This window comes from Phaethon lepturus, unplaced genomic scaffold (assembly GCF_000687285.1).
Source record: "Phaethon lepturus isolate BGI_N335 unplaced genomic scaffold, ASM68728v1 scaffold31925, whole genome shotgun sequence".
Lineage (NCBI taxonomy): Eukaryota > Metazoa > Chordata > Aves > Phaethontiformes > Phaethontidae > Phaethon > Phaethon lepturus.
The window spans coordinates 19,903-46,435 of NW_010538937.1; the positions used below are offsets into that span (position 1 = coordinate 19,903).

Sequence of the window (26,533 nt, forward strand, 5' to 3'; positions counted from 1 at the left end):
ACCCTTGTGTCACACCCCGAGCCGCTGTGTGCAAACCAGCCCAGGCAGCGCAGCTCACTAGTGCGCTTCTGCCGAATCTGGGCAGCTCCTTTCCATTGCTTGTTTAAAGCCCTGGACTCTGTTCAGACGGCAAACACTGAGGCCAAGTGAGATCTGTCCACTAAGAACTAGGACACTACCCCATTTCACACAGATCACTAAGCAGCCCTTGAAGAAAAGCGAAGAAGTGGTGATAAATCCAGGCCAGAGTTCTCTGATCATGCAGCAGTTCACCCCAAAAGAACCCGAAAGATCAAGCTGTGAGAAACCCAAAAGCAGGCTCCTTGACATACCTTTGTAGGGGAGCCCATTATAGTTGGCAAAGGGCTCCTCTGCATGAACTCGGACAGCTTTGGTGAGGATCTGAGCTGCCGGCAGTGCTGCAAGCCATGAATCTGCAGAGGCTGGCTGACTGGGTTATGACCGAAGTGAGCAACAAGAGGATCAGAGTGCTGCTTGGTTATCTTCTGCCTGCAGGAATGAAAATCTGACAGGTTGGGAGCACTGTGGAGCCGGGAGCCCATCCCTCGAGGAGAATGTTCAGGCGCTGAGGAACCTGGAGGGCCCAAACACAGCAACAAACCACATAATTCTCTGGTTCTAACCCAAAAAGCCAGCCTGATCCCAGGATCCATTCCTAAATCATCTACAGATCAAAACTTTCAAGTGGGTAGCTAAGGCTGGCACTCTAATTAGTGCCACAATCTGTTAGGCCTGACTGGGTTTTGACTCCACAGGAGGAAGAGACAGGCACAATAAGAACATAAATGTGTTGCTTCTTTCCTTCGCTGCAGCCCTTACAGAGCAAGGGGCCCTGACTGTCGCAGTTCAGCAGCAAGGAAATTACACATCAAGCGGGCCCTTTGGCAGAGGGGGAATTGGGGGCTTTGAGATGCTTTTCCTTCACTCAGCCTGTTGACTTCCAACTCACAAATCTGAGTTTCTGTGACACAGGATCCATCAGGACTGGAGGAGGCTGGCTGATGGGACATGAACAGATCAATCCCGACTCCTACCAGCATACAGAAATCCTGGCTGGCCAAGTATCACGAGAAGCTGCTGAAGGACCATACCCAACCTTGAATGCCCTGAGACTATGGTTCTGGCCTTATCCATAGGAATAACAAAGGAAGGTAAGGATCAACGCACCAGCAACAGGAATCCGGCTTCTCACTTCTGCTCCGAGAGACGAGGGGATAACACTCTGCCTGGGCTGCTCTGGGATTGTTCCAACTTTGAGGGAACACAATAAAGAAGTTTATTCAGTATTAAGTTTCCATAGGCAATAACAACACTATGCATCATTTGTTTTATGGAAAGATGCTAGTTTTTTCTCCCATCTTTGCAGCTGTGTAGTGAAAAGATCAACAACCCCGTAAAAGGAGGAAAAAAAAGCTGTCTGGTATTAGTTTAGCCAGTTTTAGTTTGACTTTGCCGTGATATTAATTCAGAGGGATAGAATATGAATATTCTGCATTTCCCCACCAGCAGGGACTAATAAATACAGGATCGGAGACACTAGGGATATAGAATAGCTAGTTACATCAGAGTCTGTCTTTTATAGAAAACAGCAAATTGCATCGGTTGCACACTGGTGTTTTTCTTATCCTTTTTCCACTTGTCAGCATCTGGATCGGGCTACCAGATATTCAGACAGCTACTTTTCAGTTTGAACAGTGAAATTCAAGCAGTTCCAAAGCTGGTCAGAGTTTTGTTCTGACAACTGGCTGACGTTTTTTCTCTTCTTCACTTACAGAAGTCCTTTTCAGAGGGCAACAAAATGTTTGATGCAGACACCAAAACAAAGCTTGCTTCTCCTGGGGCTAATAGGTATTTTCCTCTCCATTTTACTGAGGACAAAACATTTGCCAAATAATCTATTGAGGAGAGCCATGGGAGAATACAACAATCTGAATTCCCTATTACCTGGCAGCTACAGCTGGCCATAATCTCCCTCTTTCCTGTAAAGAGGCACATGATTTTATTAGGGCAGCAACATGCCAGTTGACATCTTACCTTGTGGTGATGGCATAAATGGCTTGGCACCGCCAAAGGAGAGCTTTCTAGAGCTGGGCACAGATCCATGCTCTCCAGGATAAGGAGGGGAAGCACCCGTTTTAGGAAAACCAAGAGGGCTTGTACTGCTAGACCTCCGGACTGTACCAGACCTTATAGGAAACAACAGCAGCACACATGTTATCCAGATGCCAGTGCAGAAGAGTAAACAGAACAGTATCACCAGACACACCCCCTCTCAGCTACTTCCACAGAACCAGAGATTCATGATGGTTTATCCTGGATCAAAATCCCACTGTTCTAGGACTACACCAATACAGATTAAGATGATAATGCTTGTTCTCAAGAGTTTCAATCCAAAAAGAAAGAACAATATTAGCTTAGCTGTAAGCAGGAAAGCCTGTCATTTTTCAGAAGTCACTTTTAGATACTTTCGGGTATCTACATCAATGCTGAACAAGACAAGAGTTTTGTATCTTGCCATGTCCAAGGTGTTTATTTTAGGCAATGTCTTCAGAATGCCCTGAGAGGGCTTTACTCAAGTGTCCCTCTTGTACTGAGCCACTCGCCCTTTTGTCAGAGCAGCCATGTATGTAGAAAGCTCCGTTGAGTGCAGGTTGTATGATGTAGACATAAGCTGTGCCAAAGGCACTGCTCTGCAACACAGCTTTGACTCAAATCAGAAGCTACAGAGCAAAACAGAGCAGTGTGTGGCTGTCAAATCTGAAACAGTTCAGTACTACCCAAAGGAATTTCTCTTTGGGCTGGATAGTCAGAATTGCCTGGTCTCCAAACTCCTTTAACTCCTTGTGAAGCCTCACCTTAGGGAATTAAAATGAATTTGTACCGCCCACCATGCAGGAACCTCAAGTATTACCCAGCTGCTAAAATAAAACAAAAGAGGAAACTAGACTAGGGGGAAAGTGAGTATAGCCACACCATCACTCTGGAAAGAGACGGGATTATTGTATATTAATTAATTATTTCTCAATATTTTCATGTTTTCACCATTAAGAACACACAACCTAAACTCTACTGAAATGCCATTCTGCCTCTGCAGGCTCCTTCACCAAGATTCCCATTACACTCCTCTATATGAGAGAACAGTCTTATCATCAAACCCTTCATTCTACTGTCAGTTTGGAAACATCTTTTCCTTGTGAAAAGAACATTAGTACCAGCCAGTGGGTGGTTTTCTGGACAGGAATCAATAAATATGCTGAAAAAAACCTCTGTGCTCAAGCCACTGAAAGATGCTCTCAGTCCCTCCCACTGACGCTGCATTAAGCTGTCCATACGTAACTGAACAGGAGAAACAAAGGCATATGGGTTTCAGCAGTGCTGGCAGGACTAGTTAGATCAGCTAGCTACATTACCCAGGAATGGCAAAGTCATCCTAATGAAGCATCAGGACATCTACTCAACAACACTACTAGATATATCTTTTACTTTATGCCACATTTCAGAAAATTAGTAAATAAATAAATAAAAGAAATAATAACCCAAACAAAAAAAAACAAACAACATATCTATTTCAGTAGTTGAGATATAAAGAATTTGATCCACCGCCCCTCCACACTGTCAATGTGTTACTACGTTTCTCAGCCAAATGAATCTGCGCTATATTCACATGTTTGGAGAAAGAGGAAATCCTTTAAAATCTTAACCTAAAAATTACTCCTCCTCAGGTTGCTCCAGATTCAGAAGCCTAACACTCATCAAGTGCCATACGCAACAAGGAAATGGACACCTGGCAAGGTGAAAAGATACCTAGACATTCAGTGGCAGAAAGTGTTGCTCCCCTATGTTTTTAGTTCTCCAGAATATGAGCCATCCAGAAGGCTGAATATTATCTATCACGAACTCGCAGAAAACAACACCAGCTGACAACCACTGCTGAAAGATGTGCAGTGTCAAAAGCCACCCTACAAGACATGGGATAAGCAAGCAAGCAAGCAGATGAGCAGGACAGGTGATGTGGCCAAAAGTACACACATATAATTACCACCTCAAGAAGCAATATATCTATCCGCAAAGAAGCTACGCTACACAGGCATACACCAGCCAGTCAGATGACAGTGGTCAACTTCTCAAGGTTTGTAGTCAAATGACTTGGCAAACGTGACGAGGCACTTGGCTGTAATGGCCTATTTGATACACCTGATGGAAAAGTGGAATCACATACTAAATGCTTGATGAAGATTTCTCCTTCCATTCCTGAAGGGTGTCTACTGAATTTGCTGATTAGAGGAAGTGATGGCGAGAGATAAATATGGCTTCCTGAGGCAGAAAAAAACCCATGATGCCAGAGATTTTGAGAAGATGCTAAAAGCAGAGCGTGAATCATCTGATTGCATCCATTCCTCGAGTTCCTCTGCAGGGATGATGCTAATCTCATCATTACACAGTGCTGACTAAAAGGAGCAAAACATGACAATTTGATCCCTGACTGGTAGCTGCAGGCTGTGAACCTGAACTCAGCAGCCTGTCACCGCGTCTGGACTATGCACAGTGTGCCTGGGTGCATCTTCTCCAGAGCTCTCACTTTAGACGTCACATGGATAACCAAGACTCTTTTGTGAGTTCCAACAATAACAGGGTCCACAAGTTTTGCTGTAAAAATACAAGGCACATAGGAAGCAGGCAAAACCTGCCACACACTCAAAGAAGTGAACATAAAACAGTATTAAAGTAACACTGTCACAAAACAATCTCTCTGCTGATCCCTGATTGATATCAGCATATTGTGTGTCTACTTCTGGGTTCACTTTGAATAAGCCTTATCGTGAATTAGGCTGGCTGAAGACCAAACTTAGGCTGACATAGGTATTACCGTACTTCTGAAATCTAAACTTTAACTCACCCAGATACCAAAGCAACTCACACAAAAAAAGACATGACACCTCACAGACACTTCTGTTTGAATGGCCCTGCTGTACAAACTCTTTAAGATCCTGTATGAGTCTCCTTCCAACCAGTCTACAACCTGGGCTGCTGCTGTCAACCCAGATTTCAAACAAGAACCAGAAATCATACGTGAGAAGAGACAGAAGTCCTGTGTGTCTTGGATGTACAAGGCATTACCACTGAACTCAGAGGGTCAGCTGTACGGCTGAAGGTTGGCATCCAGGTCTTTCTGACAGCCTTCAGAAAACGTGCTCTGCCTCATAGGCATAAATTGCTCATGACTTAATCAGTCCTGGCTGCATAACCACATTAATATGCAACTTGTGTAAGACACATCATCTATGGTGTGACTAGCTACAGGAACCAATTAAGGTAAAGGCAGGTAAGTTTTGCAGCCCCATCCATTTTAGTTGTTTATCTCAACTTTTTCCTTTTATGAAGGCATCTGCCAGATGGATGATTCTCTCTGCTTGGACACCCAAGCCATAGCTGACATGGGAAAAGCTGTCAGACTCAAAGGGGCTCAGTCTGCACTGAGAGTTGGCAGGAGCTGTCTCACAACCAAAATTTACAGTATGTGGTAACAAATAAATCTCAACACACTACAAAAAATACCCCAAAACTATGTTACCACGTAACACACATCACACTGGCTCTCTATAGCAAGGGGGAGAGCCCATCACACAGGGGAATTTTTAGAGGTACGGAGAACAAACTGTAAAGCAGTTTGTTTTACAACCCTCAAGCTGTAATACAAGACCCCTGCGCTGTCGTTACCCCCGTCTCCCAGCCCCAGCGCTTACCGTGGAGAGGCGTATTGATTGGGAGACTGCAGGTTCTGCTCAATCCGCCGGTAGTTATGAATTTGCGTTGGGACTGGAATGGGCACCGAGTGTCCGTACTTGCTGCTAGAAAACTGACCTGGCCGGCTGTTGGAAGGAGACACACAAAGAAAGCCTCTTGTAAGGGGTGGGCCTTCAACCAGGTAATTGGAGGTTTTATCTTCGTAAAGCAACTGTACACAGGGAGAGTCGGGTCGGCTGCTCTCAGCTTGTGGTTTATACTGGGAGGTGGTTCAAAGTCATATCAAAGGGAAGTGGCACCACACACCGCCTGTAAACAGGCACCTTTCTTCCAGCACGATTCCCACCCACAGACTGGAGTTAGAACATACACCCAAGCGCACCACTCCCTCCAGGAAAATTGGAGCCCTGCTATTTCAGGCCACAACTGGCCTAGTTTCCGACAGCTCAGATCCACAGCCAAAGAGCACATCACTGAACAGGGGCTCAACATTTGTGGCTCACAACGGACACCAGCAAAGACTTTTGCTGCCAAGAGCTACTCGCAATTCATGCAGAGGCTCTGCTGCAGCAATGGCATCTCCATCAAAGTCTCAGCACGCCACGAAGAGAATACAAACTTGCGGTGCCTATCAAAGTATCTGCAAGTTAACTACAGTTTGGAGAAGGTGACTTGGGAAAGAATAAATTTTGGGGACAGAAGCTGGTATCTATTTACCCATCAAGGTCAGCTAGAATATCACACACACATAATGGGAGAGGCCCATTCTGCAAAATTCAGACTTCTCTCTAGTTCCATCCAAGCAGGTTAATCAGCTCACGCCTGGTATCTACTCCCCGGGTGACAGCTTCCCCTGTTACTCTTAGCCTGTACACCATGCTATACACAAACCACGCAAACACCACATTTAACTAAGCAGCTGCCTAAAGGGCTTTCCCAAAGCTTCCAGAATTCTAGGATTAATTGCCATGGCAATGCTGTTTACAACTGCCAACACCAATTGCAGAGATGTTGCACAATTACAGAAAGATCTTATTGGTAATGAAGGTTTCTGCAGTCTTCCTTGTTGTCAGTCGAGGACATACGCCTGGGTCTGCCCCTGCAAAGCAGGAAGCATCACTTCTTCAGGTCTAACACTGAGTGGAACTCTTTTATGTAAGATGAAAGGAGATATTTAATTCAGCAAGAATATACACGCGTGCACAGGGGAAAAGAGTTTGTGATTTATTTGGCAGTTCAAAGCATCCCATTACCAGAATTTATTTTTTAAGGAAGGTCAGTAGTAGTCTGTGGCTTACAGTGACGGTGTCGAACAAAGCTGACCTGCAGGAATGTGTCTGCAGATCTCTACACTATGCATGTGAAGACACTCCTCCATCACAAAATAACTGGAAAAAAACTTTCATCAAAGCTGAAAGATCAAAAAGTGATTCAGATTTCTTCGTTCCTCTATCCATTTGTCTGCTAATTTTTAAGTTCTAAATATTCTTTCTTGTGAGCTCTTAAATATTTCTTCCAGCAAGAGAACAGACTCTTAATCTGATGTTTGTCTCTAAAAGGCAGCATGGAAGCCTTGATTCTTCATTGACAAGCAATAAAACAAAGGCATTCAAGGTTTCTGATTGCTCAGTGGAAAGGTGAGGCTTTGGTGTCTCTGCCTTCCATCAGTGTCAGACATGGTGTCAGACAGACATAAAGTGAATGGAGCTTTAACCAAGAAATCTGAGCATTAACGTCAAACTTTGTACCTACCCTGACTTCCAACGTACATTTCAAATGCTATCTTTTCCATGTGGTCAAAATCTTTTGGAGAAAAAGAAGTTCTCGGGTAAAAGGATCCTCCCTCGCCCCAAGAGTTATATCAAGTCCTTACAGGAGGCAGCTTTCTTCACAAGCTGCAAGTTGCAAAAGAAAGCATCCAAGTGAGCTGACATATACTAAACCTGCTAATTGGCCTCAAGCCTTAAAGAATACAAGTGACCATAGATTTGCAAAGACAAAGAGATAAAGCAGGGACAGGGAGTTTAATTACTTGGCAGTAATTAAAAGCTCTTTGCAAATGGTATTAAATCCATTGCTGTGGAATACATTCAATGAATTACCTTTCATTAGACTTATTAAGCATTTTCAAGATGGAAGTGTTTAAAAAAAAAGATAAATAGGAAAAAAAAAGATCAACTGTCAGCGTATTTTAATTCTGCCTAGTTTTTATGCTCTTAGTTAACAAGGAGAGCTGCTCTAGAGTGCACCATGATATCCTGAGGAAAGCCCACTGCTGGCCACTCTGAAATAGCCTTTGCTTTCTGTCCTAGTTGGACTGCATCCAGCGTTGCTTGCTACCCTAGAGCCACATATGAAAGGGAGAACTGCTGCTTGTGAGTGAGGAAAGACAGAGGGAGAGAAAACCAGGAGTCCTCTGTGCCAGCCAAGCCAAATGCTGAACGAACAGGCCTCACGACATCTACAGTGAAGGACACACCTGGGTGGCACCAGTTCAAAGCACTTTCGGGGACAGATCAAAGATCATGCTTTACACTCTGGATTTGGAGTGACGGCTCAAATCTTTCATTATTTATGTCTTATTCCCAGTCCTGGACAGGGTAGGAAGTAACTTTTCAGTGTTTCTTCAAAGCAGATAGAAAAGCGGGAAGTAGCATTAGAGGGTTTGGCATCTGCTCCACAGAAGCTGCTGGGAATGAGTAGAAAAGACAGCGAGAGCAGAGCTTGCTGCCAGATAGCCACTGGCATTGACTTGCCACCTTGTGATCCAGTTGAATATGATGAGGCCAGTTTGGTGAAGACAGTGGTGAATAGTGAATAGTAGGCAGTGTTTGTAGTGAATCTTTATGAATTTCCACTCACTGCTGTCCAGAAACAAGGCCAAATCCTTTAATAAAGACTGATCCCCAGAATGCAGAGGAATCGGTTAAGGAATAAGCTGTTAAAAAGCTTAGCAGGCGATGGCATAAGAAGCCTCATGCAATTAAACTCCACACTGTGGTACGTGCTTGCCAATTAATCTGATCACGTCAGCAAGGCTTTGAGCTATATTCTTCTCCTTCAAAATTGTATGCTTTGAGGCGATGTTTTGTCATTTTCTGGGCTCTGTTCATGTGACAAGTGTGTTCAACACAGCCTGGGACTACATTGCCTCCTTAAGAAAGATTTTGGGTCACCCATCTCCCAGTGTGAAGTCACCTTCAACTCTCTTTCTCCAACAGGTGCCATATTGACAGAACAGAAGATGAAAGCTGCCCTGCTTCCCCAGTAGGCAAGAACGAGATGGGAAGCAACACTGCCAGCTCCCTGCAAGCTAAGTACGTACCCTAAAGCTTCAAGCTCTAGCGTCAATGGGATCTCCTTCCACAGACCATTAACGTGATCTTCTGAACATAAACGTGTCTGGAGGCAGTGGCGGTGCTGGGCAGCTGGTGCTGTTGTGTGTGGGCAGCTGTCACCTGTGACATTTCTAAAGGCTAAAGCTGAGTTTATAGCAACTGGTTTGGTTAGAAGTGAACCTATGACCACGCCTGTTTGCACTTGTTACTCCTACTCCTGCCTCCCTTGTTACTAAAAAGGCCCGGGTAGCAGCATTACTTTATGCAGACATAGTGCAAGGAGATGTTCAGAGCTTCAAGCAAGCTACAAACAATTAAGTAGGCCCAGATCTGTCCTTCAACAGCAAAAGGGGAAGAGCAACACTCCTCCACATTTGCCCTCTTATCCTTTGCCCAGTAATTCAAGCCCGTGGTAGTTTCAGCCTTGGCTGAAGTGTTGCGCTCTAATTCACTGCATGAATTTAGAAGCAAGGGTCTTTAGCTGGAATACTCACCGCCTCTACAGGCCGAGCACAAAGGGGATGAGTAGCACGTATGTGCCAGTGGAGTACATTTACTTTCTGCTTTAGAATAATCCCTGGCTCCCCAGGGAACAGAGTTAATTCCAGCTCTACTGCATTCTCTCCTAGCCCCTCCTGAGGGCCAGAAGAGAGAGAGACAGGCTCTGTAGTTGGAACTGATTAGTGCCTGAGGCTGGGGAGTTTCTCCTGGTGTTTCTTGTTACCCTTTAATTAAGAGAGAGATGTGGATCTTGCCCAGCACACCAACATCTGTAAAATTCCCTCCTGGAAGTCAATGGGTGTTCAATTAATCAATGTTGCATAGTAATGACTGAGCAGTTTTTCTTACCTGGATGGGCTAGGAGAACTGCTGTATGGAGGTGAAGGAGATGGTGTCCTTCCCTGGCTTTCCAAGCCTGCTGAAGTCACCAGAGAACTCCTAAAGAATGACAGAAAGAACCCAGCTGTTAGAGCCTGGGAACCAACCCTGCCCTCCTCACCCCACAAAGCTCAGCACCCGCTGAGCCCTGGAGCCTGCCATGCTGCCCCACGTACACTCTGGTATTCAGGTGCCACATGTTGATGGTCAAACTGAAAATGGTCAGAACCAGGCAGGTGACAGCCATGCCTGAAACAAAAGTTAACTCAGCAACATCTTCCCTCCCATCCTCCAGAACCCAAAGGTCCCTAATGCACAGTATGCTCCAGTGGCTACGCAATTTTAGTTCTTAGTGCTCTTACCCGCTGTACATCAGACTGTCTTGGATTGGTTTCCCTCCTGCAGCCTCAGCAGTTAAATCACCTGAGGAACAAAGAAATGCAGAAAAATATTAGAGATAATTTTTTTTAAAATCTTATATATTCAGAGCAACTGAGATTTTGGGTAGAATTTCCTGCTCCTACAAGACCTGCCAAGCTGCTTCTGAAGTCATCATTTTGCCAAACACTTGTGGGCTGAAGCTGATGTGGATAATACTGATCCTTTTACCCTGAAGTTTCAGAGAACTTAGGCTGAAAGGGAGCCCTTTTGGAAGAGGGCAAAAACCTGACAGAAACATTTGGGGCAACAAGTATATGCCCACTTGGTGCAAGCAATTAGCTCCTTTGTAAAAACCCTGTGCTATATGTTGCATGTAGGACTTTGAAACATCTGTGCCCTAAGAGGCAAAAACCCCAGGTCAGCCAAATGAGCTGGCAGCTGGATACACAATACAGGGGAGTTTGTGCCTTTGCCAAAATGTCTGAACATTGGAAATATGAGTAGCACAAGACAAGTGTATACTGGTCTCATCGCTGTTTCCAGGAAAAATACAAGCAACACTGAGCTCTTCCTTATCATAACGATTGCACAACGGAGCCCTTCCACAGGTTCCAGTTCTACCCTTCCAAATTCCTGTATCAAAACATGTAGTGCAACTGTGGAAGGAGGAATTGCAGTCTTTATCACTCAAGTTCCAACTCAGCAAAGCATCAGACACATGGTCAAGGTTGAACAATACCCTTCTGCCGGTTAAGTAAGGACTTGTGCATGGACATACTGAGGCATGTGGCTGAACTGGGGACCTGGCCTCTATGTACATATATATTTTCAATCGATTCATGTCTAAGTATAAACACATATATGAAAAGAATAAAATGAAATTTGAGATGTTTGAAGAAAAATCCAACACCTTTTATTTTTTCTCAGGGATTTTTTCAAGTACAAAATCCAGCTTGCTAGCTGAAATCCTGTCTTAGGCTGTGATGCTGAGTGAAACTGAAGACAGGGTGACATGGGACCGGCTTCTGAGAGAGGAAGACATTTCCCTGTGAGCCTACTTATCTTCTTTTCCAGTTGGATTTCCAGGTTCAATCTCTTACTGAGGTCCCTAAATAATCCTTACTCTCAAATCCTATCTTTGAAGGCAATTATAAAATATCCTATGAAACCAGCCAGTGAGACAGATGTCTCTTCTACTTTGAGAACAAAAACATTCCTGTTATTCAGTCAAAACCAAGAGGTTTAACCACTCTTTTGACTTACTAGTAACTATCCTTAACATCCACATCCCCCTCTGCTCAGAACAACTGCATTTCCAGAAACCAGCTTACTTGAGAACTGTGCTGGGACCATCACGAAGTCATCTGTGTCACAGGACGAATTCTTACTGCTGCTTCCGGCGGAGTCCTTGGATCCATGCAGAAAGCCAGGGGAATCCTGGGTAGGAGATGCCAGCGCCTTCTCCTGCAGCTGCTGCTGCATCTCTCCAAGGGACTGCTAATTCAAGAAGAAAACAAACACTGGCTTCAGCACAGCTACTTCATCATTCTGCTCGATCCTTTAAACTGAGCTGTACAAGGCTACAAACAACATTTGGCTGATAAACCAGAGCTGATAGTTTGCCAGAAGCAGCTGTTTAGTTTACTGAAAAGGAACAGCCTTTTATGTCCATGACAGAACAGTGCATCTTTTGTTACACAAAGCATACTACCAGCATGTCTGATGCTCCCCAGATAAGGAAAATTCACTTGAGGTACTGCATCTCTCTGCTAAGGCTTTCTGGATCAACTGCCCATTTTCTACCAACTCAATTTAGTGTGGCTGTGAAACAGAGAAGAGCTTTCAGAGGCAGCTTTGGTTGTTCTTTTGGGTTATGGGGTTTTTTGTTTTGTTCTTAAACATTAAACATCTGGTCTCTACTCGTACTTCTGCAGTAAGCAGCACTCAGGAACGTGCACATAAGTGTCCCTGCACTTTCAGGACAACCCGGTTTTCCTGTAGCGCTGATAAGGAGTTAAAGAAAGGCACGAGGGAGCCTAAGCATTCAATAGATGAACACCTCACAGCCATCAGAGGCAGAACAGATCCTAAAAAGTCCCATTTTTCCACTTCCTTCAGCCAAATGGTGAACAGCCCCACAATGCTCATGTTTTGCAGACAGATGGAAGAGGCTGGATGGTTTAAGAAAGCTTTAAGACAGCTGAACTGCCCACAGAGCAGATCACAATCTTTATCCTAATGCATTTTTAGGCTGAGAAAGACTTCAATCAGCTTTCACTTGGGCCCTACTAAGACCTTCAGACCTTCTTCACCCTCCTGAGACTCTCCTGCTGTACCAGTGGCGACTCTCTCAGTGTACATGCAGTGCATACAAGCAGAAGGAATCTTCCAGCTGTCAAAGTTTTCTCTTTTCCACCCAATCTGCTAGCTCTGCCCTGCAGACATGGCATTCTTCACATGCTGAACCAGCACACATCCATGAGCAAAACTTCCAAATGCAGAGCAGGACCACTGCAGTACATTTCTAGTATAGGACCCCCTCCTGGTCTGGCTATGAGCCTGTACCATCCCTGAGCTTCCCAAACCAGGAAAGCTCAGGGGAGAGAGTCTGCTTTTCACACCTTCTACACACTCCTGGAGTCTTATGGCCAGGAGGGCCTCAGCTAACCACCACTTAGGGCTGCAGGGGAGAAAAAGCTCTCGGGGATACAGTTACGTGACATTCAGAGGAGAGCAGATTTCTCTGCTCTGTCCTGCTCACATCAACTTCTTATAGTGCTTCTCAGACTTTCCCACACCAGGCTGTGATGCCTTGGCCCAGGGAAACTCAGAGAAAGAAGCAAAAAAAGCTATGTCAAGGAGGAAAAAAATTCAACCCTTCTCCCTGCCCCTACCCATCACACCACCAGCATTCCTGAGTTCAAAGTCAAAAGGCAGATTTCACCAAGAGCCTCCGAAAACAAGTTTTCCGTTCAGTGAGCTGGAGGAATGTCAGTTCACTGGTCAGTTAATATTCTGCCCTCCAGAAAAGTTTTCATCATTTCAGGTAACCAGAGAGAAAAACCGTCAGTTCAGATCATCTCTCACAAGACCACCAGACTGTGGCAGGTCTGGTCTGAGCAAACAGCTTTTCTGAATGTCCCTCTGTGGTGCCTGGGAATGCTGGTCAGAAAGGAGGACGGTCACCTTACAACGAAGGGTGGATATGCTGTCAGGCGTGTGAGAACAGAGAACCTGCAGCCAAGTAAGCAGTGCTACACCCCGAATTAAGTGACTGTTTTTTTGGTTCCAAGGAGCTTTCCATCTCTGCCAAAACAAGCTAGTGTCATTAGTACCAACTTCTTTCATAAAGGGTTTTCATATAATAGGCAATAGCAAATTGAAATATTTCTTGTGGAGAGGAAGACAACCTTCAAGATCCAAACTCTAAACAGACTGGAGGAGACACCGAACCAAACCCAGGCAGAACTAAGGTGTTTAGTGACTTGCACCAGATGACAGCAAAAGCTTGTTTCAAAGAAGCAAGCAGGGAGACCATTAACACAAGCAGTGCATCCTCTGAGCTATACTTACGGGAGGTGATGCCAGGTGGGAAGTAGAAGAGCTGCTAGAGGAACTACCGGAGCCTGAACTGGGATAAGAAGGCATTGGCACGGAAGCAGCTAAAATCAGCAAAAGACCAAAACAAAGGAAGTTGTCAAACTAAGATCAATCAATAATAAAAGGTCTTTTTCATGTTTCCCATCAGATTTATCTCATGTACCATCATGTATCTCATGTATCAGATGTGTCCATTTGAGAAAAAAATTAGCATTCTGTTCAGTTATATGATTCACACCCATCCACTCCCTCTGCACACTATTTCACATTTACAGCTCTTGGGGTGGAAGGTCTCCAAACATCCGACCAAGATCTGATGTCTGCTCAACAGCTGACCTACACAGGTAGCAAGATGCTTTCTGCCCTAAAGAGCCTCCAAAGCATCTCTGCAAATGAAGGGAAAAATAAACAGAAAAGTGGACTGAGTTACTCATGTCAGTGGCAGAAGTTAGAAGCTACACCATACCCTTACAGTTTCTTCTTCTTCAGACTTCGTGGCTTAGCACACATACGTCAAATGCTGGGAAGTCTGTGCTAAGTTAACCACATGCCTACTCAAGTCCTATGTGCTTGCTGCCCAAACAGTCACTTGAGCATCCCAGGCCACATGTTATAAAAAAAACCCAACAACGTAGAATTAATCTCTCCACAAGGAAATAGTTCATCGCTCCCTATACCTCAACACACTCTCCCTCGGTCACTTCTGCAAGTTAAAGAAGTTTTGCTTATTTGCTGATTTTCTCTTTGTACAGAAATTGTTCCACAGCACTGCCTGGTTTTGCATCCCTTTTATGTTTTATTGTTCAATATCAGAACTGTCCACTTTATTCACTTCATTGTTGAACTGCATTTTGTAACCCTCACAGAGGTATAAACTTCACACTGAAAGGACTAGTTAGCACTGCCAGGCTCCAGGCAGAAAAGATAATTAAGGCATCACAGGAGAAAAGAGTATTTAACTCCAATGACTTATGCAAGCGAGGCTCAGTGAATGACGTAGAAGAGCTCAGCTCAGCTGAGGAGGGAGACAAGTCAAAGGTAACACTGGCTCTTTAACAGACTTTGAAGTATTTAGTATCAAATTCCCCAGTCCATCCGCACAAGACTGAACAGTGCAAAAGCTGCAGAAGAGTCCCAACACCTCCACTTCGAGGCAGCCTGAAGTCAGATTTTACTCTGCAATCATTTTGGTATTTGAATGACTTAAGATATAGATCAGAGGCCATGCTCAAGTACGGAGAGGAACACTTTGCTTCTCTTCCATTGTACTGGCAGAGAATTAGCACCTGGTATCAGATTTCTGCCTTTACAGGATCTGTGCTAATGACTCCGTACTTAATACAAGGAGGGTTAATAACATCCAGAAGAAGAATGCTTCTGTTTGAAGTAAGACTACCTCTGTCATTAATCGCATTAGATACTACAAAGTACTTACTCCAATCAACCAGCTAGAAAAAAAAAAAGTACATCTCTCTGCAATAAACCGTTGAAACAGTGTTCTAATGATAAAAGAATGAGAAAATATGCCTTTATTAAAAGGCTGTAAGAAGTCTTTCCATGCAGCCTATCAAGGAAGGTTAAAGGATGACTAGGTTAGTGTCTCCTAGCACAAAGAGAGCAATCACTTAAATGCTGAACTCTCTCAGTCTGACAGAAATGTAACAAGATCAAACAACAGGAAAACGAAGCCAAAGCAGCGTAGACTTAAAATACACATTTTTAATATAAGTAATCAACCACCGTTAACAGTTTAACCAGGGTCATAGTGACCTCTTTCCCCCTTTGCTAACACGAACAAAACCTGAATGTTTTTTCTAAAGAGGTTAATACTGCAGATAGAGATTGATTCAGCAGAGACCTGACGCTTGTGCAACAGGAAGCCGCAGCGGGGTGGCTGCGTGGGGCCGGTGTGCAGTGACACGCACGCACACGCCTTCCCGTCGCGTTGGACCGTACGGGCAGCGCTCACTCTGCCAGCGCGTTGAGCGTTAGGTCCATCATGAAACAGACCTTTCCAAAGCTTTGCGAGAGTCTGGTTTTTAGCCTCTGTATCTATTCTACGCTTGATTTTGTGCCCTCAGTGGAGCGTGCTGCTGAAACGCGCCGCCCTGGCTCCGGTAAAGGAGCAGGGGCCACGGTACCTGGCGGTGGTACCTGGCGGTGGGGATCCTGGGCGGGCGGTCAGGGGCTCGGCAGGGAGAGCTGCAGTGCCCACGCCCCGCGCGCTCCTCCAGCGCAGCTGGTTGCGCTGCCCACGCTCAGGGAACACGCACCGCGGTCCGAGAGCTCGCCGGCAAAATGGAGCGCTCTGTCCTGCCCTCGTCACTCCGCGTTTGATCTCCACTATCTCCCACGGAGAAACCCCTCGTACCTTCCCTATTTATTTAATACCAGAAACCTGAGGGAGGAGGAAATTGTCTTCATTTTTATCTTGCCAACTGTTACAGAACAATTCACCCTTGTACAGACAGACCTTCGTATTATGCAAAGGCGCTTTTAAGAACAGGTAAGTGATTTCTGAACTATATCCACACATGCCTGCTGAAAGCCTTGCATCACCGTTCATTTTTCCTGGAATCAGTATTTTTGTTAGTCATTTCAGTTCTCTTTCAAGGTCCCCTCCGCTTTGTTTTGGTTCTGTGTTTATTGCTGATTTAAACCTGGCTGGAATTGAGACTTTCCTATTTTTGTCTATGTGCTTTGGACAGCTTTCCATTAACTTGGGAAGACAGACAAGCGGGCGGACTTTGCCACTACTGTCTGAAATTCAAGTTAAAACCCCATCTGCATGAAGCACACCTTTAGATACAGCCTCTATTAATCATGTTCTTATTTAAAGCCCTGTAAAATCCTCCAATTCACACTGTAACGTTGTGAGGTCCAACTCAAAAGGTCCTGACACTAAAAACAGACTTTCATGCACGTGGAACCACAAGGTTTGGCTCTGACAAACCCTCTCTGGCCACCGCATGCCTGTTGGTGCATTTTTCAGTGTCAGCCATGCAGGACGGCTTGAAAGCAAGACGCTTGCTTCCATCTCCTCCACACACCCAGACACTCCCAGTTTAAAATTAAAAAGGGTGCAAACACTTGGCTCATCATGTTTTCAGCTCAAGTCTGAACGCAGGGAATGTTAACATGAATTGTAGGCCCCCACCCAAATCCAGAAACTGCTGGATTGTAATTGTAATGTAAATAAGTCTGTTTTCATAATTGTCCTCTCCAAACTTGTTCCAGCAACAAAATAGTCATCCTGTATATGTTGCGTAACCAATGCCAACTGGTTTCAAAATGGGAGAGCTGGAAGCCATAAAGGCAAGCCTGTGCTCCAGCTGTGTGGGTCCCAAAACAGGATCCTACACCTGCAAAAATCAGTTCTGACAAGTCATCCTACCAGGGGCTCAGCTGTCCTAAAAACATCCCAGCCTCAAGCTTTATAGAAATGCTTTATTTGAAATCCTAGTTTTACACACACTGAAGAGATGCATTTTTGCTATTATCTGGATTCAATTAAAACAAGTAATCAAAAAGTTATTTAACTGCAGTCTCTGACAAGGCAATAGTTAAGTGCAAAAACTGAAAAGGATTTGCCTGAAGAATAAGCTGCATTTTAGAGGTTAAAAATTTGCACCATTAAAATCTTTATATGCAGAAGTCAGTGATTTTTTTGCTAGTTGTTACTTGAGTATTTTATAAGATGATAAATGTGGTAATGTACGATAAGATTACAAAGGTGGTAAAAGTCCAGTTAAGCCTGACATGTTCCAGGCACTGAACCACCCTTACACTTCTGAACCATAACCGCTCACGTTTCACGCTCTCTTCGCTCAGAGTAAAGGAGGTACCAGCTTGCCATTCATTAAAGGCAGGAGTAAAAAGGCCTCCAAAATATACTGCACGGGTACCAATTACAACGTGTTTACTGAAAGAAGACTTGCACAAGCGTTTAATTATGCCTCCTCATGCATTATTACTGTAACACACTGCCCCATACCATATGCTGATCAGACCTGGCTACAGACAGACGACATGCTGACTAGACGCAGTATTTTAAAGACTTTATTAACAATTTTTGCACATCTGAAGTACATGCTTAGTCACAGGTACAAAACCCACAATATAAAATAAGATATAAACAAACAAACAAAAAATAAAGTACATGTTTTAGTTAAAGCCCAAGGCCCTGAACCCACTCTCCAGGCTAAAGCCTGTGGCAAACAGAGCTTTGTGGTACATGCCGCGTGGCAGCAGACTTATGTCCTTGCTTCATCAAAGGAGTGAGATGACAGGAGGGACAAGAGAACGATCACCACTCGAAACAGCAGTGGAGAGAATGAGCTTGTCAGAAATGTTGTATTTAAAGACTTTTGACAGAAATGTCGATTTTGCTGAAGTGTCTTGAAAACCATGCAAATTTATTTACACGAGGGGGATCCCCCACTTTAGCAACTTCAAAACTATCCACTTAGAGAATTGTCCACACTTGAGGATTCCCCAATTTTCTGGAATTCCAAAGTTACGTTATATTAAAAAAACCTGTATAATTCCATGAGATGGTGTACTAACATATCCACACGGAATGAACAGCTGATGGCTCTCACTTCATTTCTGATTGTTGCATGACGAGCTCTGGACCAGCCCTGACAGGGCTCAGAAGCCCGGGCGACGTGCTCGCTCTGCACGCTGGTGGTGGCTCTCCCGTTCTGCCTTCGCCACCGAGGGCAGATTTGCCTGCAGAGGTACGGAGACCACCACGCTCTGCTCAGACTGCAAAATGTTCTCATATGGAAAGGAAGTGTGTCACCTTAAAATTGGTTTGGGACCTAAATGGATGCACAGGTGACTGCATCTGCAGTGCAGGCACCTCTGAACTGGAAGGTCCTTTACCTAATGGCTGCACAGCGGGTCCCTGAGCTTAGCTGAGGTCTCAGTGCATTCATCATGCAACAGCTACCACTCCAAAACACAAATGCTGGTCCAGATCATCCAACAAGCTCTTCTCAAGAAATGTGCACACTCAAACGTGAATTACTTCGCTCTGCTTCCAAAGTCAGTGGCAGCCCAATTACCAGCTCCCAAGGAGAACAAAAACACGAGGGCATACTGTTCCTCCCTCTGGTTCTCCACTGCAGGCCTGAGGACTCTTAATTCAGTCTGAGCACGACCATCATGATTCAGGTGCAGCCATATCTCTTCTCTTTGATACTTCCCACACTCATGATGCTGAGCCACATATTGAGATGAAGTAGCACAATAAGCTTTTGGACTCATCTTAGTTCTGCATGCAAAGCCAGGGTAGCCAACCCCTGAGCAACTGCAACCTTGCCGAGTCATCTACTTCAGCTAAAACTGCGCAAATGTTGAGCACGCTACCAGGTTAAGCAGCATTCCATACATTTCAGGTGAGTTTTTCTTGCTGAGATCACCATAACCCAGACCTTTGCTGACACATGGGCTCTTCTGTCACCCGTTCAGAAATCAAAAGGACCACCATTCTCACATGCAGCCTCTCTCATCCAGGCTCTTCACTGCACTTCCCAGAGGCCTTCATCCCTCACTGCCGTCTGGCACTAGCAGAGACCTCCACAGCAGACTATAAGAACCATCTTCTCCACTAGCATATTTCTGTGCGCAACAACCTGAAGACCTCCAGTGATGAGGAGGTATTTCTCCCCTCATCTTTTCAAAACCAGCAGTAGTCTCTCCTGCCTGGACAGGACTCCAGGCTGTGGACATATGCACAGAGGTGAGGACCAGCAGGGCAGCAGAGAGGTCTGGAGTTTGCATAGTCCTTACCTGCCTGCAAAGGTGCTCTTTTTATTGGGCCTTGACCCCACACCACTAACTTTGGTGCAGCTGGGGGCAAAGGCTGAGCTACGGTCCTCTGCTCATAATGGTGCCTCTGGTTTCTGCACCGCAAATGTGCTGAAGTTGGAAACTGAGGCCAAGTCAAGAGAACCCTCTCGTGTCTGCAGGGGGTTTTCTGTTCCCCTGGCCGATGAAGCAGCGGAACCGCGGGAGGGAAGAGGTGAGCTGGCAGGCATGCAAGGACGTGCTGAGGCAGCCCTCCTCTGCCCACAGGGGCATCAGACTTTGAAGGGCTTTTCCCACATGGCAGGGGTACAGCAGGTGCCGAGAGCTGAGCCGGCATGGGAGCAGTCCTACACGGACAGAGTCCTTCCCTGCCCGCAGAGCCGTCCTGTTTCACAGGACTCGCCCCACATCTTGCTGGCGCAGATGGAGACAGGGGCCTGGCTGGCTTGCAAGCTCTCCTAAACCAGAAGCGTCTTTTCCTGCCCACAGGACGGTCACCTAAGTACACAGTTAAAATCCGTATCAGGAACAACTAAGAAGTCCTGCTCTGGAACCAGGAAAGCTAAGAGCCTGTCAGGAGTGATGTGAACATCAGACGAGGGGCATCCATGCACGGCATATATCCAAGAGGGGCTCCATGTTCAGAAAGCATCGGATATGCTTCCTCTGAAACTTCCAGCCCTTGCACTGGGCACCCCAAATCAGTCACTGATGAAAATTCTTGGCACTGTCAGTTACTTAGGAGATTAAAGGCCCAGGAGGATCCTTCCAGAAGGCGCCAACCATACACAATTCCACTAAACCAAGTCACTTGGCCAGAGGACTATTATATCACATACACTAGAAACAATTCTGAATTGTTTTCCACTGAAAACAAACTTCTGAATCATACTACATGTGGTTGGAATTTCTCAAAATTTTTCAAAATCAGAAGAAGAAAGAAAGAACTTTCAATGGAAATCTGTCTCTGTTTTAGCCAGTTCTCATAGAGCACCTGAATTTAACCCTTCTACGATAAGATTGATCAAGAATTTGGAGGTAAATGCTGCAACAAGATTTGGTAACCAGAGCCTGCCATTTTGCACAGCCAACCTAAGGTACCACCTGGCAAGCAGGGACAAGAGTGCCAGTTTCCATCATTCACTGTCCTGAATTATCCTACAGATGTGGATTAAAAGCAAGATCGTACTGCATAATCCTGTTTACCTACAAGCATCCTACTGGCCAAGCACTTCATACAAAGCAGCTGAATACATTTCAAAGCGACATTGACTTCTACTTTAGGTTTCTAAATAGCCCCCTAATGATCTCTTTGAAGATAGCTCAGCAAAATTAAATACATTTTGATGGCAAAATCTAGACATGACACAGTAACAAACAGTGAATCCCTGCCTAAATAATTAAGAAAACAAAGCAGTCTTTCTTTCCTTTTGAACTAGCAGCAAAGGGAAGTCATGTCATGATTCAAAAAGAATTGTAATAAAAAAATGCAACACTTACATTTTTTCATAGAGGCACTTGCATCCAAGAACGGGTGATGGAAAAATTCATCTGAAAAAAAAAAATCAAGAACAATGACTCAATGAAAAATAATGACTGTAAGAGGTTTACAAAGCATTTAAAGCATAGCACATTACAGTATTTTACAGTGATTTTTTCCACGGAATCCAGTTAACCATGGAAGTTGACTGACTGCAATTGCATAAAGTAGTGGTCAAGAATGTAGACTGGGGACTGGATGCAGGACCTACCTATAAAAAAAAAGGGGGTGGGAAATTATTTGCATCCAGGGATTGATATCCAAGTCTGGAAAAAAGAAAAAGCGGCTCCTCTGCTACCAGCCATCTCTGCAAAATCAGCTGGGGGGCAGGGAGCAAAGATATGAACTCAGCTGGGGCAGTTACATGAATGACAAAAGGGAGAGAAAAAATATCTTTGCCAAAAGCATGGCCAAAGGACATCAGGATTTGTACCTTGGGACTCACCACCAGTACTAACGGATTTTTTCTTCCCCACAGGGTGTTAAAGAACTTAGTAAGGTTCTGCTGCAAACTACAACCCTGGGCTGCCAGGAAGCATGCACAAAATTGACTGCTAATGCTCCTCTGTCTTGCAACAACTCTTACACTTGTAGGAATGGGAATCAGTTATTGAGGGCCAGATAGTGTGACTATGTCGAGACCTGGCGTGGCCACATCTGTGCATGTGCATCACAAGCTCCTATCAGCAAGAAGAGAGAAATCCTAAGGCACAAAGTAGCGCTAAAAGACAAAGTCCCTGGCTGATCAGGATGGCAAATCACCCTAATTGTAGGGATCCAGGGCAGCTGTAGTTATCACACTGTGCTGCCACTCATTCCACTGAAGAGGAATGATGGACAAAAGGACTTCCACTGAGTGATCCTCCATCACACACAGACCCAAGCCCATCGTGCACTGAAGGCAGAAGCGCATTTTCTAAAAGGCTACCACAGAACAACAGCCCAGAACTCCCTTTCACACCAGACACAACTGCTTCTTTCTTCACTCATTACAGGAGGATATTCTACAGATCCAGGCCAAGAAAAGCTTCTGTCCTGGCTTGCTGGAGACCCTCTGCATGTTCACCTGTCTTCACAAGTAGCCAACCCTCCTGACTCCTCCATCTCCGATCCACTACAGTTCTACACAGAGTCCTCTCCTACCACAATCAGCAACTCAGCCTTTCAGGAGCATTAGTCATGGATCAACACTGATTATTTGGCTAACTGCAGGCAGTTCAACTTGTTTTCCCAAGCATGGATTTCCTGTTGCAACACCCAAGGTTTACAAACTTCTGCTTTCTGTAAACAGCTCCTCTTTAGCCAGTGAGCTTTCCAGAAAGTCGTAACTGTGTTTTTTGTTCATCTGTTTTTTAAACTTAAACAATCCCTCTCTTCCTAACCCCTCCTTGCTGCTGCCATGCCAGTGTCCTGCAGCCAGAGCACACTGGTCTGGAGTTCAGCACAACAGAAGTGATGGAAATCTCTAGCAGAGAAAGCTGGAATCTCACAGTTTAGATCTGCTGTGGATGGAGAACATCCCTATCCTGCCTTGAGCTGCTCAGCTGCTGGAGTTTCCTGCTTCTTCAGCCTGCTCTTCTAGAGGGTACCATCGCTTAGATGAGCTGATTCAATTGAAGAGGTGGAAATCATGATTTCTTTCACTTTTCCTCTTCCCCCTTCCAAACTGCTTATTAATTGTGCTTGCAAAGCAAAATTTAACAACCCTGCTTGTAATCATCAGCAGGAAACTTGCAACTTGAAACCCTCTTGGCTCTCCTCTAGATAATCTTAAGGTTACCAGGAACTGGTGGTCTTTGCAGAAGAGCAGCTGAGACACAACAAGTAAATGAAATTTCAAGCTTATGTGTTGCTGTTATGTGAATCAATTAAACTCTGGGGGAGCTCCATGGAGGGCACTGCACACACCTCCAGGCAGACTACAGAGGGAACTCAGGAGAACAAGGAGCAGCAGGACACCCTGCTCCTCTGGGGACGGTAGCTCAGGAAATCATCCCTGACCCAGCAGCATGCACAAGTCTTCACCTTACAAAAGCACAGGAAGGTAGAACAGTGAACAAAGGCACCAGCCATCAGCAGACCTTCTATAAATAGTGTAGGTGAAGAGAGCAGCCTACGGTTAGTTTGCTAGTAGCGTGACAAAGCACTTGTCTACTGGGAGCCGTCTAAGAGAAGGGGGAGATCTGTTTCAGACAGGATCTGGAGCTGTGGGACATTAGAAGTTTGTGCACAGATGGCCACAGACAGCCACTGAAAACATGACAATAGTTGGGCACAGGGAAGTGCTCTCATTTAAATATTGCTACTATTTTGGCAAGGGGCATCACCTTGAGGTGTCCTGAGCTGACACTCTTCAGAAAAGGAAAAAGGGACCATTCAGCAGGTGTAGGTCAGAGCATTTCCAAGCCCTCAGGAGCATAGAAGAGTGGAAGACCTAGCACCAGCAGAGAGTGGGGAAAGGAAAACAGTTGTGTCACATGCACGGGGGAAGCTCAGATGCTTCAACAGATTTCCAAAGGGTCAGAGGAGAGGAGGCAGGGGTGGATGAGAACAAGAATGCAACTGGAGATGCTGAAGAAGTGTATTGGTCTAAATAAATCATGGCTCTGGTGCTTGCTTTCCTCTCAACCAACAGGAGACATTGTAATAAATACAACATAGGATGCCAGAAAACCATTGAGATCTGCCTTCTATAAAGCACAAGGAACATCTCAAATATAGGCTTCTGTATAGAATATATTTGCAAACACTCCCTGAGAAACAATTGCATCTTACAAGGATGTGACAATTTGTAGAGAAAACAATCCCACATCTGATTAAGCCAGGCAAAAATCTCAGTGCAGGAAGATGTGCTGCAACTGTTGTCCTGAGTGAAATCAAAGTATATTATCTCAGATTTCCAAGTGTTAGACACTGACTCATGCACTCTACTCCCAAGAGGAGCAAAAACATCTTAAGGGGAAGCTAAAATGTTTACCAGACTCAGTTTCTGACAGCAGGGAAACAGGAACCTCAAAGATATTTTCTTCTTAAATGCACAGCAACATGATAGAAGAGGTAGAGATCCACAGCCCAGATAGAAGATCTGCGGGGAATAATACTGAGAGGTGCTTATATCCAAGTCGGTGTCAGTAGCTTCAACAACTCCCTTGTTTTCACACTTCTGCACCCCAGTAACTATTAGTCCTTTACATTCAGCCCTAGATAATTATGATCAGCCTTGATAATCCACATGCTTGCTTCACCCAGGTGACACTGTCCCCAGAAAGGCTTTCCAAGTATCTCTAATCCAAAAGAGTAACAGAGGCTGCAAAACAATTTCTCTTCAGCAACCAGCATATGCTGCCCAGCAGGAAACAACCCACCTGAGCAGATAAGCAACAAAACACCAACAGAAGAAAAGACAGAAATAGCAAACCCTTTTACCCCAAGCCTCACTAAAAAGCAGTATCCTGAAAACACATAGCAGCACACTTTATTTTCAGGTAAAAAAAGTAATGTCTGTGTAAAAAGCAGGAAGCTCTATGGCTTGCTGTGATACTGCCCACCTGATACTTAACACAAATCTGTGGGCTTCGGCCCCACAGCATTGTTTCAGGAAAGCCACTTTGAACAGGCTTGCCCAGCACCCAACCTTACTCAAACAAAGAGGCTGAGGAACAAACTTACCCATTTCCACCACCAGTATTGGCCCATGGAAACAAAGCTTCTCCCTGCTGTTCACCTCTGCACTCAGAGATGACAAACCACCAGGACCAACTTCCTTGGTGAGAGAGAGTATTCACATCTTGATTTCTACCCGACACAGGTCTAGACTATCTTTGCCCATGGGGGATGAGAGGTAGTGGGAAGAATAAAGACAGTAGAGTTGCCTTTAGATGACCTGGTCCTTTCAGAAGCTCTAGGAAAGGTTCCACCTCTCTCTGCTTTCCTCTAAGGCATCACTTCACTAGAAGTTCTTCAGACCTTTTGGCTCAGCTAGACACATCTGGAAGACGCTGCCAAACCCAGAACTGCCTGGCACATAATGATTGTTCTCTGTTTAGAAGGAATTAACACATCAAAAAAAAAAAAAGAGGAAAAAAAGGAAGTCTTCATGCCAGCCAAGTCAGTAGACTGAGACACAGGTCTACAGGGAGAGCCAAGAGACTGCCAGCTTGAGCCCTAAGAGCAATCCTTCCACAGAAACCTGGGGCAGAAGGGAAGGGTCTGCAAGCAGCTACAGTCTCCTGGCTCAGATCACTGTAGACCCTGAGAAAGGGATGGTATTGACCCAATTGTTCATTAAACGGGTGCAGCTTACAGCTTTGGGAAGGATCTATGACAGATAAAGAACATGGATGCACAATATACATGTTTCACCTGGTAGCACACTTAGTACAATAGAAGTTCAGAGATATTATAAAAGCACAAGCCAGGAGAGAGCATGTAAGTAAGAAACATTTGCTGAAGGTGTGCCAAATCTCTGGGTTTACAAAACTGTACTGGAGTCGGCAGTGATCTTTACAGCACATGCTAAAAAACCCAAGATTAGGCAATTTTCCAGGCATAGGTGAAACCGAAGTGTCTGGATGCTTCTCCTAGCAAAAGTACACAGAGGTTTGCCATGGCCCAAAAGACGACACAGACAGGCAGCAGAACTAAAACTGGAAGGAGGTCTTACCAAAGTCCATGCGGTCCTTATGATTACGCTGCAAAAGGCCCAGCAGCAGCTGCCTCAGGTGGCTTGATGTCTCCCTGGGGATGCTAGGATTGAAAACAAAAGCAAAATAAGAGAGACTTGCAGTCTACTTAAACTGCTGTTACGTATTCAGGAAGGCAACCAGCAAATGCAAACTCACTTTGTGCCTGCTGGGCTAGGAACATAAGAGCTCACTGGAGAGAGGCTGAACACGAACATCTGTATTTGCATCTCTGGCTTTTACTCCCCATGGTCATTGTTAAGGCTACAGCTCATCTAGCTTCAGTGGCCTCTCCAGTGAGCACCTGCAGATCCTTCCCTTCCACAGTGGTGCCAATGATATCCCTCTGGTTCTCAGCTAAGTCCTTTCAACATGCAATATTTTGCACGTGATAAATAAAGGCTCTTCTACTTGCTCTAATGGGAATAAGGAGGTCATTAAAATGAAGCGGTTACCAAGGGAAAGCTTCCAATTAAGACACTGGTGGTGAAATGTATCACCAATTACTACCACTTTATTAAGGCATTTCTTTT

General features: G+C 44.9%; 1 protein-coding gene across 1 annotated transcript in view; it reads right to left on the reverse strand.

The window, feature by feature from the left end:
• The window catches only part of ULK1 (unc-51 like autophagy activating kinase 1), a 79,290-nt gene that overhangs the window by 13,474 nt on the left and 39,283 nt on the right, over positions 1-26,533 (reverse strand). Inside the window, exons 9-18 of the mRNA XM_010286982.1 lie at positions 25,982-26,064; positions 21,279-21,329; positions 13,938-14,026; positions 11,696-11,861; positions 10,346-10,406; positions 9,954-10,043; positions 5,766-5,891; positions 2,056-2,207; positions 1,189-1,272; positions 333-595 (exon numbers count right to left, since the gene is read on the reverse strand). Coding sequence (XP_010285284.1) covers positions 333-595; positions 1,189-1,272; positions 2,056-2,207; positions 5,766-5,891; positions 9,954-10,043; positions 10,346-10,406; positions 11,696-11,861; positions 13,938-14,026; positions 21,279-21,329; positions 25,982-26,064 — 1,165 coding nt within the window. The remainder of the gene's footprint in view (positions 1-332; positions 596-1,188; positions 1,273-2,055; positions 2,208-5,765; positions 5,892-9,953; positions 10,044-10,345; positions 10,407-11,695; positions 11,862-13,937; positions 14,027-21,278; positions 21,330-25,981; positions 26,065-26,533) is intronic.